Source organism: Platichthys flesus, chromosome 6 (genome assembly GCF_949316205.1).
Source record: "Platichthys flesus chromosome 6, fPlaFle2.1, whole genome shotgun sequence".
In the NCBI taxonomy this organism is placed as follows: domain Eukaryota; kingdom Metazoa; phylum Chordata; class Actinopteri; order Pleuronectiformes; family Pleuronectidae; genus Platichthys; species Platichthys flesus.
Genome location: NC_084950.1, coordinates 16,647,127 through 16,662,514, shown reverse-complemented (window position 1 = coordinate 16,662,514; position 15,388 = coordinate 16,647,127). Strand labels below are relative to the sequence as shown.

Below are 15,388 nucleotides of genomic sequence, written 5' to 3'. Positions count from 1 at the left end.
CCACACACTCTTAATCCCATCAGTCCTCGGTGTCCAAACCCGAGAGGGGCTGCATTTGGGATGTTGTGCCCCTGGGCCTGTAGCCAGAGATGCAGTGCCAAACATCAGGAATGATACTTGGTGTTTAGGGATCATGTTGGAGATCATGTTCATTTATTGTGCCCCTGATTCAGAAAGCTCCTGGTATACCTCCCTGAGGATTGCATTGCAGTGGTTCGTACGTGCTCGTTGAGCCACTGCATTGGAAAAAATCTTGCAGGGTGTATGAAACCAGTGAAGCTGCCAGTCTCCCCGGCATAACAAAAATGTCTTTTCTCTGTTTTACAGTGTGTTCACGGTAGAGAATGTACTTAATATTTTAACATGCCGACCATAACACGAAACAGATTTACAGTTGGTTCATCAATAATATAAATACAGTATATAGCACACGGTGAGTGTTTTCCTTTATTCAACTAAACGTCACTTACTCTTGTTTATGTGTAAATGCAGTGTTCTCTGTTTGCAGCATTTCTCTTTTTGTTCTTGGTGGTCAGATTCATAAATCCTCCTGGCACAGAAAAGAATGATCATATAGCCCTTCTTGTTTTTATGAACTAAATTTTTTATGAAGGCTCTTAATATGACATCCCTCAAGACCTCTCCTGCAGTACTCTATAAATCTTGTGGTCTTCACAAATGCACCCCAGAAAAATGTATATCATAATGTCACTCATATTAGTATGCCTCTGTGACATGCAGGCAGTATAATCCATTTTCTTGAGATTCTAAATTCATAGTTGTACGAGCATGATGGAGTTCAGGAAGAAAATTACATTTTTGTGGTACATCTATTATTTAACTGTCAGCAAGGATGAATACTGTGTTCTCTCAGCCTTGTGGAGAAGGTACAGGGAATCGTATTGTCGAGGAGCATTGCTCCATTTGCTCCTTGTCATGGCTTGTAATAAATGGAGCCTTTCTCGGCTGGTCAGCGTAAGGCTTCATCGCCTCTTTGTCAAGCCTGTATCTAGATAAGATTTTAATGTTGTGTCCACTCGGACACTCTTTGCTGCTTTGCAGTAGCTTTAAGTTTCACATCACGCCCCGACTCAGGTGTCACCTCTGCTGATATAGTATCTGATACTTCCCGACCTTTCCTTCGTCCCGTGTCCCGGCACGATTTTAATGCCCCTCTGTGTCATTATCAACTTTTGATTGGTACAGTAAGTGACGGTATCAGAGTTTCAGGATAATTGACAGATTTCAGTCTCGTAGGTTTTGAAGGATTGTCTGTGCGGTGGAAGTCATTGAAGTGTGAAACTGAACGAGTGAATTACCTCAGAGAGCCCTGATGGGGAGCTTTGTGTGTTTGGTCAAGGTCAAACAGAAAACCATGCATTCACAGAATTATCAAAGACAAGCTGTGGATACTTGATGCTGCAAGCAGGTTTGAATTCATTATCTTTTGGATAAAAAAAAATAACAACACTAATTCTTGGTCAGATTTAAATGTGTTGACCTTGACATTTTGTTCTTAATAAATAGATTTTTTAAATGAATGTCTTGTTTTACTATCTCAATGATCATCGCCTTGTAAGTTCACCGTGACCTAACAGTGGCCAGTGAGGCCAACGGCTGTGTCTCAGGACAGTTCCCCAGAGGATAAGAGACAAACCCTGAGATGGGATGTGAAAGTAAACCAGTCTCATGGAACAAGCTGAGATTGAAATTCATTTTCAGATTCAGATTATGAGATTGCAGGCCCTTCAGTAATTACAGCCATGAAACAAGGCGTGTAGATGGTGCATTGAGATGGGACAGTGCGCTTAATTCATCTCCATCCCAATCAGCTGATGAGTCAAAATGCTTAATGTATTAATCAAATTAGTTTCATTCCATTGCTTCTCATTGAAACATCAGAGGAGTATATCAAAGTGAAGTTTGATGAAATAGAGATTTAATGCCTTTCCCATGATGAATTAAATGGGAAGGTTCATTGCAGCCTGGCAGCTTTAGCTCCTTCATCACAGGATTTGTTTTTATTTGAACACCTTGACCTTGATCGCTTGCATCAGTGGAATTGAACACTGCCAGCATCCATCTTTCCCTTTGGCTTTGTAAATGCACTTTACTAGAGATATTTCCGCAAGAGGCGATTTCACCGTAAATCCCAGGAAGAGGAAGCTAGAAGTCCCCATGACAGAGGTGCCAGTGGATGATTGGATTTGAACGCTGTTGACAAAGCCCTCTCAGCTGAAAGATCTGCCACAATCCTTCTTGGATCCTAATTGTCAGCACTGCTAAGCTGTTGGCGATGATCTCCACTGGCAGGCGGGTGAGTCGGTGGCACAGCGGGACTTACTTCAGACCTCTATGATTACATCAAAAACTTGAGCTTGTTCTCCCTTTAGAGAGGTTTGTCTCCTGCCAACCTCCAAACACTTCAGTGGGCTGGTTTGTCTGTGTGCAGTAGGTGTAGCAGCTCTGGTGACCATGAAAAGATCAGGTCTTTACACTTAATTCTCATATCGCCTGAAAATATTTTGTTTGATTGGGAAAAAAATAAAGAAGAAATTTGTCCTTTCTCTTAGAAAGTGAATAAAACAAATTAAATGTACGTTAAGTCATCCAGATATGTGTGTGTCTTTTTGTCCGTTCCCTCGAACCAGATGGCTGATCAGATTTCAGACTCAGGCTTCTGCAAGACAATTAGGGAACAAGATTGCTTTTTTGGGAAGAGGGTTTGGTTTAAGTAGATGTCAAATTAAAGGCCTTCCCACACAAAGTCACACATTACACAAGCACACATCCCAGAGGCACACACACACACACACACACACACACATCATATATGCCCATGTACACACACGCACATGTACACATGGCTTAAACGCCTATTAACACACTGCAACACACACCCACACACACACACACAGACACACACACACACACACACACACACACACACACACACACACACACACATTACATGAGCACACATTACCCTTACACAACACACACACGGGCATGCACACAGGCACATCCACACACACACACACACACACACACTATGTACGGGTCTTGGGCGTGTCCTTGTCTTTTGGTGTCGGTGCTCGCTGTGAGGCGGTGAGGTCATGTACAGAAATCTGTCTCCGACCACCTCCTGATGGAACACCGCACCGCTTTTAAGGTCAGCTGCACAAACTCTGCCACGCAGGTTGATACAGGGACTCATTAATGTTTTATTGGTCTATTATCCAAGCCGGACGGGGGACATTCATTTCCCGTTTCTGGAATTCAAATATTCTTTAGTCTTGACATTTCTCCTACAATGTCTGAGGCGAACCCCCACTCTCTCTCTCTCTCTCTCTCTCTCTCTCTCTCTCTCACTGCGCTGGGCTTCATCTGCAATGCTGTCATCGCACCGTATTCCACACAGGATGCGCTGTTTTTAAGAGCGGCACGAGTGCGAGCACAGTATGGTTTCAGGTGGGTGGAACTGGGGAATTGATACTCAGTCATTCCGACACCCCTCTTCCTCCTCTGCAGGGTGGATAAAGATCTGGCCATCCATCTTTGTGTCTCTCCCATGTCAGCTCAGGGTAGCGAACGTGGGTACCTGGTAGTCGGAGACAACAAGAACAAAGCAGGAACATTACTTTAATCTCTCGGCGCTGTTAATTCCTACCGCTGCCATCATCCAGGAGGCAGAGCTTTGTGTATCTCAGCTTCCCCCTTATGAACAATCCATCACTGTTAGTGCCCCTCTCCAGAGTGCTCTTGCTCCTCTTTTTTTTTCACCTGCTCGCCGGAAGAACTGCAATACATTGTTTTCCACAGTTGACTGTTCAGACTTATTTTCTCAACCCATCGGATTAAAGCACACTTGAGCAGTCACATTTCTACGAGGCAATGCAGCCCTGCATGTTTATGTGGATCTCTTATTAGGCTATCAACAGTACTTTCAGAATTTGTAATTGACCCCTGGCGTTCGGCTTCGTCTGTGATTTCGCACGAATACGACTTGACCTGTAATGAACTGTGAAGCTAACGACATCCGTGTGAGAATACTCAACTTGAAAGCAAACTGTTGTACATGGGGTCCCATCGAGCGTGATATTAAAATGTCCACTTTTACATCTTCCCGCCCGAGCTCTGTAAAAACCCAGGCTGTTTCGGCCCGACGTGATAGGAACCGGGGGCTAATGACTCAAGCAGACGGCCGTGGGCATTAGACAACTTCATTTATGAAATAGTCAACCTCCCGTGTAGCGATACATTCACATTACCCCGCCACACTTGAGAGATCTGCTGTCACAGCCACTGAGCAATGCTGATGTCCCTTCCTACCTACATTCATCTTACTCTCCGGAGGTAATGGTCTTCTCAGGTCATTTGCGGATTAGGGTCTCGATCATTCATCTCACACACCTGCAATCCTGAGGACTGCATGGTCTTCTCCGGCGCGTACAGGGATGTTTAGAAGAAAGAGAAAATACACATGCTCAATCATTCCTTTCCACCTGTTTTGAAAACCCAGTGCCGCCTAACCAGTAGAGGGCTATCCATGAACACGCAGGATATCTTCACTTGATTTGTGTGTATAATTTGCAGGCTTGTGCCTCAGAGAAATCCGAACTTGCTGCCTTTGTGTTTTTTTTCTTTTATGATGTCGAATGATAATTATCTCTCTGTGTGAGAGTTTTAGTGTTTGAATGTGAATGTTTAGCGCGCTAGTCAAGGTTGTAATACCTGGTAAGTGTCTCTGGAGATGTCTTCTGATGCAAAGAACGGAAGATCGTGAAGACAGTTTGATTTTAGCTTTAGCTCAAGCACAGACGGGTCTGAACGCCCGAGAGGAGACAGGCAAATGAATCCCGTTAATGGAGATGATTCAGTCTCATATGACACATTCAACCATTCATCTTTTCATGCTGAATGTAGCCTGTTCAACATTTGCAGGTGGTGCAAACATTTCCAAAGAGCTTTTTATCTTTCAACATGAATTGTTCTAATGTGGTCTCGTTGCAATTCAATATTCAAGGGCCATTATGATGAGAGAAGAACAAAAGGCACACACACCTAAATGATCCCTTCAGGGTTCAGCACTACACTGTTCTCTTCCCCCTTCTTGCTTCTACTCGACGTGATGCTGCTCCCTGTATCTTTCACAAGCTGTTTGGCTAACGGAGGGTCACGGGGGACATGTACCACGTTCGGTCACAACGTGAAAGCATTAGCCAGTGCCAGCAGGTGTGTAATTATATATGAAACAGGCTTTGGAGGAAAAAAAAGCATCATCACGATGGCATCAAGAAAGTAGGCCAGGTGGAAGAGACTTCACAGAAGTCCTATTTATTCCTCACCCACTTCAGATGTGCAACTTTGTATTTGAAGTTGTTAAATAATCCAAGGTCAGTGCAAGTATTTCAAGACATATTAAAAATAACTTTAAACACACAACAACTTAACATGATAAAATAAGCCTCCGGAGCGGCTTCTTTCAAAAGAATGTGTCCTCTCCTTGTTATTCTAGCTGCTGTGCTCACTGCGTGTCTATTTTCTGTGTTTCAGCTACGGTGACATGGTGCCAAAAACAATCGTGGGGAAGGTGTTTGGGTCCATCTGCTCTCTGAGTGGGGTGCTGGTCATCGCCCTGCCTGTCCCTGTCATAGTGTCAAACTTCAGCCGCATCTACCACCAAAGCCAGCGGGCGGAGAAGCGACGAGCCCAAAGGGTACTGACTCTCGCCCTTACTCTGCCGCTCTCTTCCTGTTTCTCGCTATCTCTCCTTATTTTGCATCTATCTGCCCCTCTCCTCTGTCTCTGTCTTATCCCCACGCAACAGAATGACAGGGCAAACGCTATCTCCCAGAATAATAATCTTTTATTGTGCTTCTGTGTATGTCTGTTTTGGGTGAGCTAGACTTGCTTTGGGTATATTTCAGTGGGGAGGAAATAAGAAAGGAGTGACAATGACTAAACAAATGATCTTCAGAGTTTTGAGTCAGCAGCTTTTCAACGGCAATATGTGCATTTCTCTCTGAAAGTGTTTGTCAATGCAGAATTTCCTAATGGTAGATTTCAGCAAAGCCTCTCCCTACTAAATACTGTGGCAGCCGGGGGGGGGGGGGGGGACAGAGCCAATTAGTGTGACAGCAAAGCGTCAGAGGCTAAAACAGAGGTCTGTTTGTTTAAACAGAAATCGCGGCTTGCTAAAATCCGTGCTGCGAAGATTCGAGGCACTAATGCCTATATGCGCTACAAACAAAATGGGGTCCTGATCAACTCACTGAAGGAGGTAACGGGGCCAAGCAGCGGCTTGGGGGCTGACTGACCGGGGCCTCGCTGACGTCTGCATGCTGCTCTGCTCGGGGGTCCATGCCACCACGCACAGGGGGAGGGGGTGCTTATCATGCTGTAACCCAGGGGGGCTGCTGTCATTCCAGTGCTTCAGTGTGATCGTCCTCTCCCTTACATCACACCTCTCAGCCGCAGCATCGACATCCTTCGTCAACACTCTCTCTCTCTGTCCATACAGCAGGAGGGCCAGGCAGGCATACTCGCCTTCTGGTGGAGCGCAGCCATTACAGTCACACTGACTCATGACCTAGCTCTGCATGTCTGTCCAACAGGGTTTGGAGGGGAAGGAGGGAACCAAGGGCTTCCTGGACAGTTGGTCGCCCATGGAGGCTGTCGGCTCGGCCTGCATCTCCTCTGAACTCTGTTTCTGATCTGCTGTGTGTTCCGTGTGTTATTTCTAGATTTCATCCAGGTTGTAGTGCAGACTAACACGACATACCTTCCATCCCAGAGCCGTGCAGAGCTTCATCAAATTGTGTGGTGTGATCTTGTTCCGGAATCTGTGCTGTGTTTGGTGCGGTCTGTTCGATCTGTGTCTAGGTTTGCCACTGCTGTTGCACTGAAATGAGTTCAGTTATAATTTGACTTCTCTGGTCCTTCTCACCTAAATCGGCGAAAGAATGAAATAAGCAAGTCCATCCGTGAAACATGTTGTAATCAGTCAGTGTATCTATGCATCTCTAAAACGTCCCCATCTCACCAGGTTCTCAGTAGATTGGCTGCTGTGCTACAGATCAGCATTTCAACCCTCTGCTTTTCGTACTCTCCACTACATCACCTAGCCGTTGCCTGACACTCTCTTTCCATGAAGAGTCTGAGCCCGCTCACTGACTTTTTCCTTTTCCCCTTTGTGTGTTCCAAGGCCTCCAAGGAGGCAGGAAAAGCCCTGGTGGCGAAGGCTGCGGGTCCTCCCTTTGAGATCCAGCACCATCATCTGTTGCACTGCCTGGAGAAAACCACGGTAAAAATCTCCTCTCTTCAAATTTTTGTTTTATTTCATGAATTAAAACCTTTCTACTATCGTGCAATGGCTCACCGTAAAAAGTAACTCCTCTTATGTAGTGTTCCATTACCGTGACAGTTTGTGCTGTATCACCAGCGGTGTCAGCCTGTTACCATGTTTTGCAAATAGAAACAAAGTAAGTTCCTTCTTTCATGCACAAACTGCAGAATCTATTTCATGCAAGTTAAAAATAGCTCTAAATGGGGCTGGGAAATGTTGAGTCCCCTCGCCAGCAACATGCTAAAGATAACATGACTGCCAGTCAGTAACATTATTTCCTCCCAACAAACCAGCACACTTCATTTTACACTATCCATAATTTAGAGAAGTAAGAGTCTCTTTACTGCTCGGCCATTACTCAAGTTTTACACTTGTAGCTCTAAACCCTGTGTGGACAGTAAATCAGTGTTCCTCACCACAGATCATCCTCCCCCAAGTAAAAGGCTCTCCTGTCGTCTGGGAAAAGCTCCATAAAGGCTTCATGCCATTCAGATGGCAGTGAAGCATGTGTACATCAGGCCTCTCGTGACGTGCATTATAGATGGCAGAGAGGAGAGCAGAAGTGACAGAGGGAAGGTGTAAGAAAAAGGAGGCACGACTCGGGGCCTGGCATCGGCTTGTACGCGGTGTCACTCTGCCACCTGCCGGCAGAGTCGGAGACATCCTTGGAGGCTGACCTTCACGTCACGCTCATTTGTCACAGGGATAACAGTTGTGAATGTTTTCACAGATGGCACTTAATGTGGACATCTGGGCCAATATTTTCCAATTCCCTTGATGATTCATTTTCCAATTATTACACAATTTCGCTTTGGATTCTGCTTAGTCTGCTGCGTCTCTGCCGTGAAACATCTTTACTCATTATTTAACGGACCCGATCGCTGATGTAATAGAGTGACTCATGGGCATCATCAAATCCAGATTTCCCCTCACTGCCTTCCCTCCACAGAACCACGAGTTTGTGGACGAGCAGACGTTCCAGGCCAACTGCGTGGAGATCTCCACGATGAACAAGTCAGGGTCCCGCAACTCCTCGCTGTCGTCGTCGCCGCACAGACTCAGCTCGTGCTGCTCGCGACGAAACAGGAAGAAGAGCAGCTTCAGCCTGCCCAGCACAAACAACCAGGAGCTCAGCACCATCCAGATCAGAGAGAGGCCAGTGGTCAACAGGTGGGCGGCCTCTTTCTCTCCTTTTGCCCCTTTACACATCTACGTCTGTTCTCTCTCATATTAAATTCTCTTGCTCCTGTAAGATAAGACAAGCTAAACTTAGTTGATTCCATGCAGGGACATTAAAGGCAAAAACAAACAAGCATTTCATATCTGTTTCATACCCTCTTAAATGGCCAGTCCCTCAAAGTAGCTCTGCAGATAAACCGACTGGTGTAACAGTGGAAAGTTTCGTTTTTATTATAGCCTCTGTATCTGCCATTGAGAGTTTTGTTGACGATGATTGATGTAAAAGTTATAAACAACACATCCTTCCAGGGACAGTGTTCACATCACTCTGGAGTTTCCACAGCACTGTGAATAAATTTCATTTTTCAGAACGACTTTCTGCTGAAGTTATAGTCCCTAATCTCTGTGTAAACTGTTGAAAGCTTTTTCTGTGGATTATTCAGTGCAGCGAGGACACTGTGGCTTCGAAGAGGGGTCGCTGCCGCGTGCAATATTTTTCAACTGTTAGCAGCGCTGATGAAATTCCCCTCAATTTTATTGGGCTGCAGAATTATCGAAGCTGAATATCAAAAAGATATGGACACATAATACATGAAGTAGCCGTGTTTCTAAATATCACAAGGGGTTTATGGGTAAATGTGGTTATTATTATTATTATTATGAATTATTTATAGCACATTACACTTTAGAGAAAACAATTTTATTTCATAATTTGGTTGAGAACTCGACTCCTTTCACTGGAACTTGTGGGCGTGCCCAGATTTTCTCATTTCCAAACAATTTCGGGATGTTTTGTTGATCCAGCAACCATCAAAAGATTTTCTTACTGGATTTGCGTGTTGTTGCTATATTTCATTACTAACCATTAAACCTTATAATTTCCATTGAGTTAACATGCAATTAAAAGGAAACCTAAAATTAAATGTGTTTTCGTGCAACAAAAAGCAGTTTTTACTGCCTCTATAGAGAAATCACTTTAAAGGGAAATAACTGCAGTCCACTTTGAAAACTGAAATATACCTTAATGAGCAACAAGCGCAAATTTTTTACTTTCCCTCTTTGTGAAGAAGGCCTGTTTCCTGAGTGTGGATTTATTAGAAAATAGAAGCTCTGGAAGGACTCTGTGTGATGCAGGCTTTGTGTAATACATTCACAAGGTCAGGCCTCTCACCCTCTTTCATCCTGTGCTCCCTCCTGCAGCCGCTCCTGCCTGAATGCCAAACTCGACGGTACTGTGCCCTTGAAATGTGACGAAGCTTACATCACTCCCTCCATGGTCCGCCTGTCTGCCCCGGTGATGACCTCATCGGACGGGGACGGCTCCACAACCGCCATCGCGTACTCTCAGAGCAACATTGTCCGAGTATCTGCCTTGTAGATGTCACGCTTATCTTATCAGCTAACTGGTCTCGAGGAGAACCAGATGCTGAGGAGAGGGACCACCGAGCATCAACCTGCCATAATCTAGAGGGATTATAAGATTAGCAGAGGGGGGAGGGGGGTGTTTTTGAAGTAGTGATCTCATCTGATGTCAAACTCTGCATGGTATTAAAATGATGTGGACGGCTGCCTTGGAATAAAAGCGACCAGCAGATCTTGCTACATTAAGCACAGAAGAGCGAGGAAGGGTTTTGAGGATTGCGTGTTTGTTTTTTTGTTGTTGCCTAAACATACTGAGAAAAAAAACTTTATTTTTGAATATGTAATGTTGGTGTATTTGTTGTCTTCTGATTCAGAGAAGGAAAAGATGTTGTTTCAAGGTCATTCTTGGTGACCTTAATTGACAAAGCACATGTTCATTACCCAGGGGCCATATTTGTGAATATTCAAACAATCTATGTGCACTTTCACTTCGGTTAGCACCCAGTTATATAGATTGTTTTTCCGAAAAACCCGAATTGACTGGTTTCTAATCGTCCCCTCACTGTTGTAAATGCAGAAATCATGAATCCACAGGAATGAATAACCGTTATGAATATTCATTAACTGACTCGTTAACATGTCCATGTCATCGCTTGATGAGTAAAATATGCTACCCATCCTGACATGTTTGTGAAATGTGCAAGTGAAAGTCAAAAACAAAATATGTGTTAGCTTACATATTTGACATTCTGATGTGAATCTAAATGTCGAAGCCATTGTCATCAATGAAAAAAACAGGGTACATATTAGTTAGGTTACAAGGTAGAGATGTAAGTGAATGTTCTTTGCAACACTTAACTAATACTAACCCTAATGTGGACCCACATAGTATTGACCTGGGAATCCAAATGAAAGAGGGTTGACCATCAATTCCACTGATTTCCTGTTATATCACCGCACTCAAAGGCAAGGTCGCAGTGTGTCAAAGGGCCATTTTGTACATTTTTCATATTGTAAATATCTCAGAACTTTATCAACTGCATTTGAAGTTGGCTCCTCTAATTTCTAGATTTAGTTGACAGTTGTTGGCATTCTCTTTCTGTCTGTTACCTGGTTGAATTAAGGATTTGCATGCTGTCATTGCAGAATTCTGTTTTATTAAAAGTATGTCTCTTCTTCTTGTCGGAGGTTTGTCAGTAAAAATTGGAAAATGGAGAATGGAAATCACAACGAGCCTGGTATGTTATGTAAATTCTGCAACACTTTGCTTTTAATGAAATACAAACCTTGTCATGGGGTACATATATAAAGGGGTAAGGAAAGACGAATAATCACACATTGTGCATTTGGTTGAGTGGATAGAATAAATACTGTAGCTCTACTGAAACATCCCCTTAATGAGCCATGTCTTTTCTCTTTTTTTTATACTAAAACACAATTAGGTCGATTTCATAACGTTTGTCTCCTGATTGCTCAAACAGCATCACTAATGGCGGAGATAGGATGTTAATTAGGTGATGCTGGAGGACATGTGAGGACCTGACTGGCCCAGTGGTGGGTCCAGGCTGTAGGGTCTCTGGAGACAGGCGCACAGGCCTCACCGGGCTGTTTGACGGAAAAACACGGCAGCCTCCGCCCCGCTGCGCTGATTGCATTGGTCCAGGCTGCGTCTCACAGCATGCAGCGCCTCAGCTCTGCAGTGTTAAGTGATTGCTGAGAAGTCAGCCTGCATAAAATCGGAGCTAACACAGCGCCATATAACATAATAAACCTCCTATATACCTAAATACAAATCACACTTTGGGTGCGTGACATTTAATTTAATTAAGATTGGAACACAATGATTAGACCAATTTTGAGTTATGAATATTGACCGGTCCTTTGGTCTGGTGTCACTGAGCGGTGAGCGTGGCTTTAACCTTATTTCTTATTCTGTCAAATTCTGTGCGAAACTGCGGGTTCACTGCAGCGTATATTATGGGGTCGGTCAGTGACGTTACACAGGAAACAGACACTGACAGGATCTCCACATCCTGCATGATGTTTATCTGGAAAAGAAGAGGATGAAAAAGAAAATGTAACAGATCATTCAGAAAGACTGTAAAGGCTGTCAGTCATTAAACACACAAACACACCCACACACACACGCAACGACAAATACTTCACACTTCACATCTCTACTTCACACTCGCTTGTTTCTTTTGGTCCTAAATGTGATGTCACAGCTTTTTACTAAATGCTTGTAACATTGCATCCGTGCTTCTGTGATAACTCACCGGTGTATTCTTGTTTTTGGGAACGACTAAATTCACCAGGATAGTTGTGATCAGCGGCAGCCAGAACAAGAGAAAGGTTACAATTATGTAACCAGCACGCTTCGCCATTTTGCTTTCCTTCCTTTTGTTCGCTCTCTCTTTACCCTCTTTTGAAGGCATCATGCAAACAGCACCTTCTATCTCAATGTTGGGAGCCTCTGTTTCTGGAGCGTTACCTGCGACTGGAGGTAATGAAGACACTTGATCTACTGTGACAGCCGGGGTTTGTCCTCCACTTCTGTCCTCGCCCTGTTTCGGTTTAATCTGTAAAACAGCAATAGATTCAGGATCTTCTGAGCAAGGAACACGGGGGCTGGTTCCTGTCATTTCAGTGGGTGCCTTGTCAGTTTTCACTTTCTCTTCGGTTTGGTTTTCCGTGTTAAATTTGCCTGACACCTTCTGGGGCTCTGCAGTTGAGCTCTTAACACTAACAGCGGCACCTCTATTTGATGGTTTTGCCTCCACTCTCGTGGCACAGGGGTTGGACTGCTCTGTTTTAAATGGTTTCTCTTCAGTCTGCAGTCGCACTCCAACCTGCTTTGCAGGAGGGCACGGTTGTTCTGTTTCCAAGTCTGTTATCTCCACAGTGTTCTTCAATTCTTTCTCTGAACCAGACACACTTTGTGCAGGTTTTATTGGGGTCAGTGGAGCAGTTGAATAATCCATCTTTGATGAACACACTTCAGCTTTAGTCACCGGCTCAACCGGGGCAGCAGGTGAAGAGGTCTGCTTTTGCTCAGACTTTCCATTTTCCACAATCGTGGTTTCTTCCGTCTTTTGTTTATCCTCTGTTTTTTCTTTCTTAGGGAGTGGAAAAGTACCTTTGTCGAATACTTTGCGATTGTGCGACCTCACAATGGCAAATATGCCAGCATAGAATCCAATGATAAGAGCGAAGCAGGCGGCCCACAGTGGGAACAGCATGTAAAGTCCAAAGCTGTCATAGGAGGCTAACATGTCTCTCTGTAATCCTTTGCACCTTGCGTGCACCGGTGAGTCCTTGACAAATATGAGACAGTAAACAGCCACCACAATCGCCACGGCCCACGTGAGAGGAATCAGCACTCTGATCCGTTTTCCTCGCTGGCGTATTTTGAAGGGCTGTGCAATGGCCTGGTACCTTTCTGCACTGATGCATGCCAGTGTTAACAGCTGGATACAGCAGCAGAAAGAGAAAGAGGCCACTTGAGCATCGCAGAGCGTCTCGTCCACGTGTCCGTACCGATGCACAGCCACAACGATGGTCAAGAGAAAGGGGCAGTCCATTACACACCGCAGGCTGTCTATGATCGCAAGATTCACCACCAGCGCATTGTTCGAAGTTTGCAGGGACTTTTGGTGATAGACCGCCAGTATCACAAAAATGTTGGCAGCGACTCCAACCACAGAGGTCATCAACAGCACCAAGCTGTTGGCCACCACAAAGCTGATGTCCACGTATTCCTCCCAAATGGTGTTGTTCCCAAAGTCCCGTGCAGGCGCAGGTTTAGCTCTCATCTCTGAGTTCAGAGAGTCGACATGTTTAGTTCTGTATCTTCACACGCACACCAAATACACAATGAGCTGTGTGATTCTCCGCTGAGCGACTGAGATTAATGAGTGAACCCTGAGCCTGGACAAGTTACGCCGAAGCATCCGCCCTTTTCATTATCACCCCGCAGCGCCAGCGGCCACCTGGGAGTCCTCACTGTTCACATTCATTAAAAACTGTGCTGTGTATTCACAGCAGAGACGAATGGAAAGGACGGATGGCTGATCAAGGAAAAGCTGAAATGTCACTATTTTCTCAACCCTGATATCCAACTTTTTCAAATGCAGTAATGATGATGGGATGAACCTATAGTTGATGTGTGTGTGTTTGTGAACTCTACAGCTATCCATTTCATTTAATACAGCACCACACAAAGGTTAAAAGCTCTGCATTAGCTATGCCAGACGGATGACTTGGGAGTTCTTGAATTGGCTCAGGAAATAAGGGGAGCCATGCTGCTGGATTATAGCATGACATTGTGTAATCCTGTTTGGAGATAAAGTGTGAAATGCTCTTTGCTTCAGATCTGAAAGCTTATGGACTATGCCAAATCTGGGATTAGATCAACACAATACGTCTTTCTCCTGACCAGCCTACATATTAAACTGATCAAATGTCTCTCAAACGACATAAACAGGAAGGTCTGGAGAGGACAGCTGCGGTAAAGTCTCGATCTTCACAGCGGCAACAGATAACTGTGAATATTTTAGGACGTGGTAAACGGAGAGAACACATCAAGCAACTTGTTGAAATAGAAATAATGGAACAAAGGGGGAGTTGCAAATGAAAAATGCCGTATTTAGAATTTGACCCTCATCGAAAATATTCCCATCAAGCAGGTGAAACAAGATGGAGGGTACAGGACCAGATAAAAAGTTATTACAAAATTCAACCAGACATGTTTTATTTTTATTTTCTCCCAACACACACTAATGAATCCAAAAAACTTGATATATTTTACATAATGACTTTAGTCCAACATGGGCACCGATTGCAATCCTACAACATACAAATTAAACAAAGTCATGAGAAATCTCTAGTTACTAATTGTATTGTAATGTAAAGTGAAAGATGTGTGGAACAACCAAGTGACAGTTTGATATGTGAAAATGTTTTGGTCCTTTTAATAAAAGAATTCAAATATTGTCAGATTCAATGATCTTACTGCAAATGTTTATTCTCTTATCGTCAAAAGTAACATCATGGTTAAAACATGGTTAATTAAAATTGCCAACTAAAATCAAAGCAATACCATATAGTAAATCACAATAAAATAAACAATCATTAAAAAAATATTAATCCCAGGTGCTAAATCAACAGTTCATAAATCAATCAAATTCTCTTTCAGTGCATCCTGTCTCTTCCTCCTAATCCACTGACGCGTGTTAGTGTCGGCTGTGGTGACTCAGTGCGGGCGGTGGCGTGTGCCATGTGAGAGTCGACGTGACGGGTTGGATTCAGGTCCACAGACTGTGTCATTATGTCATCATTCCCCGAACTGTTTAATCCCCCTCTGAACTGTCGGCGAAGATTGAAAAGCACAGAGCATATCACCATGCAGAGCACAGAGCAGGTTACCGAGAAAAATGTTTTACTGTCTCACTGAATCAACATCGGTAAAATACATGTTGCTTGACAAGCGCGCGCTTATAT

General features: G+C 44.1%; 2 protein-coding genes across 3 annotated transcripts in view; one reads left to right on the top strand and one right to left on the bottom strand.

Moving 5' to 3' along the window:
• Positions 1-9,918, top strand: part of LOC133954595 (potassium voltage-gated channel subfamily D member 2-like) — a 32,789-nt gene extending 22,871 nt beyond the window's left edge. Inside the window, exons 2-6 of one of the 2 annotated variants that reach the window (XM_062389003.1) lie at positions 5,557-5,719; positions 6,185-6,283; positions 7,208-7,306; positions 8,298-8,518; positions 9,728-9,918. In XM_062389003.1, coding sequence (XP_062244987.1) covers positions 5,557-5,719; positions 6,185-6,283; positions 7,208-7,306; positions 8,298-8,518; positions 9,728-9,905 — 760 coding nt within the window. In that variant the 3' untranslated portion in view covers positions 9,906-9,918. The remainder of the gene's footprint in view (positions 1-5,556; positions 5,720-6,184; positions 6,284-7,207; positions 7,307-8,297; positions 8,519-9,727) is intronic. The other variant, XM_062389002.1, reaches the window with a different exon arrangement.
• Positions 9,919-11,781: 1,863 nt separating this feature from the next.
• LOC133954597 (dopamine D2-like receptor) lies at positions 11,782-14,846 on the bottom strand. The gene is made up of 2 exons (XM_062389004.1): positions 12,166-14,846; positions 11,782-11,937 (listed from the first exon to the last, which is right to left on the bottom strand). Exons 1-2 carry the CDS (start codon positions 13,699-13,701, stop codon positions 11,782-11,784), a joined length of 1,692 nt encoding a protein of 563 aa, XP_062244988.1. The 5' UTR covers positions 13,702-14,846.
• Between the last annotated feature and the right edge of the window lie 542 nt (positions 14,847-15,388).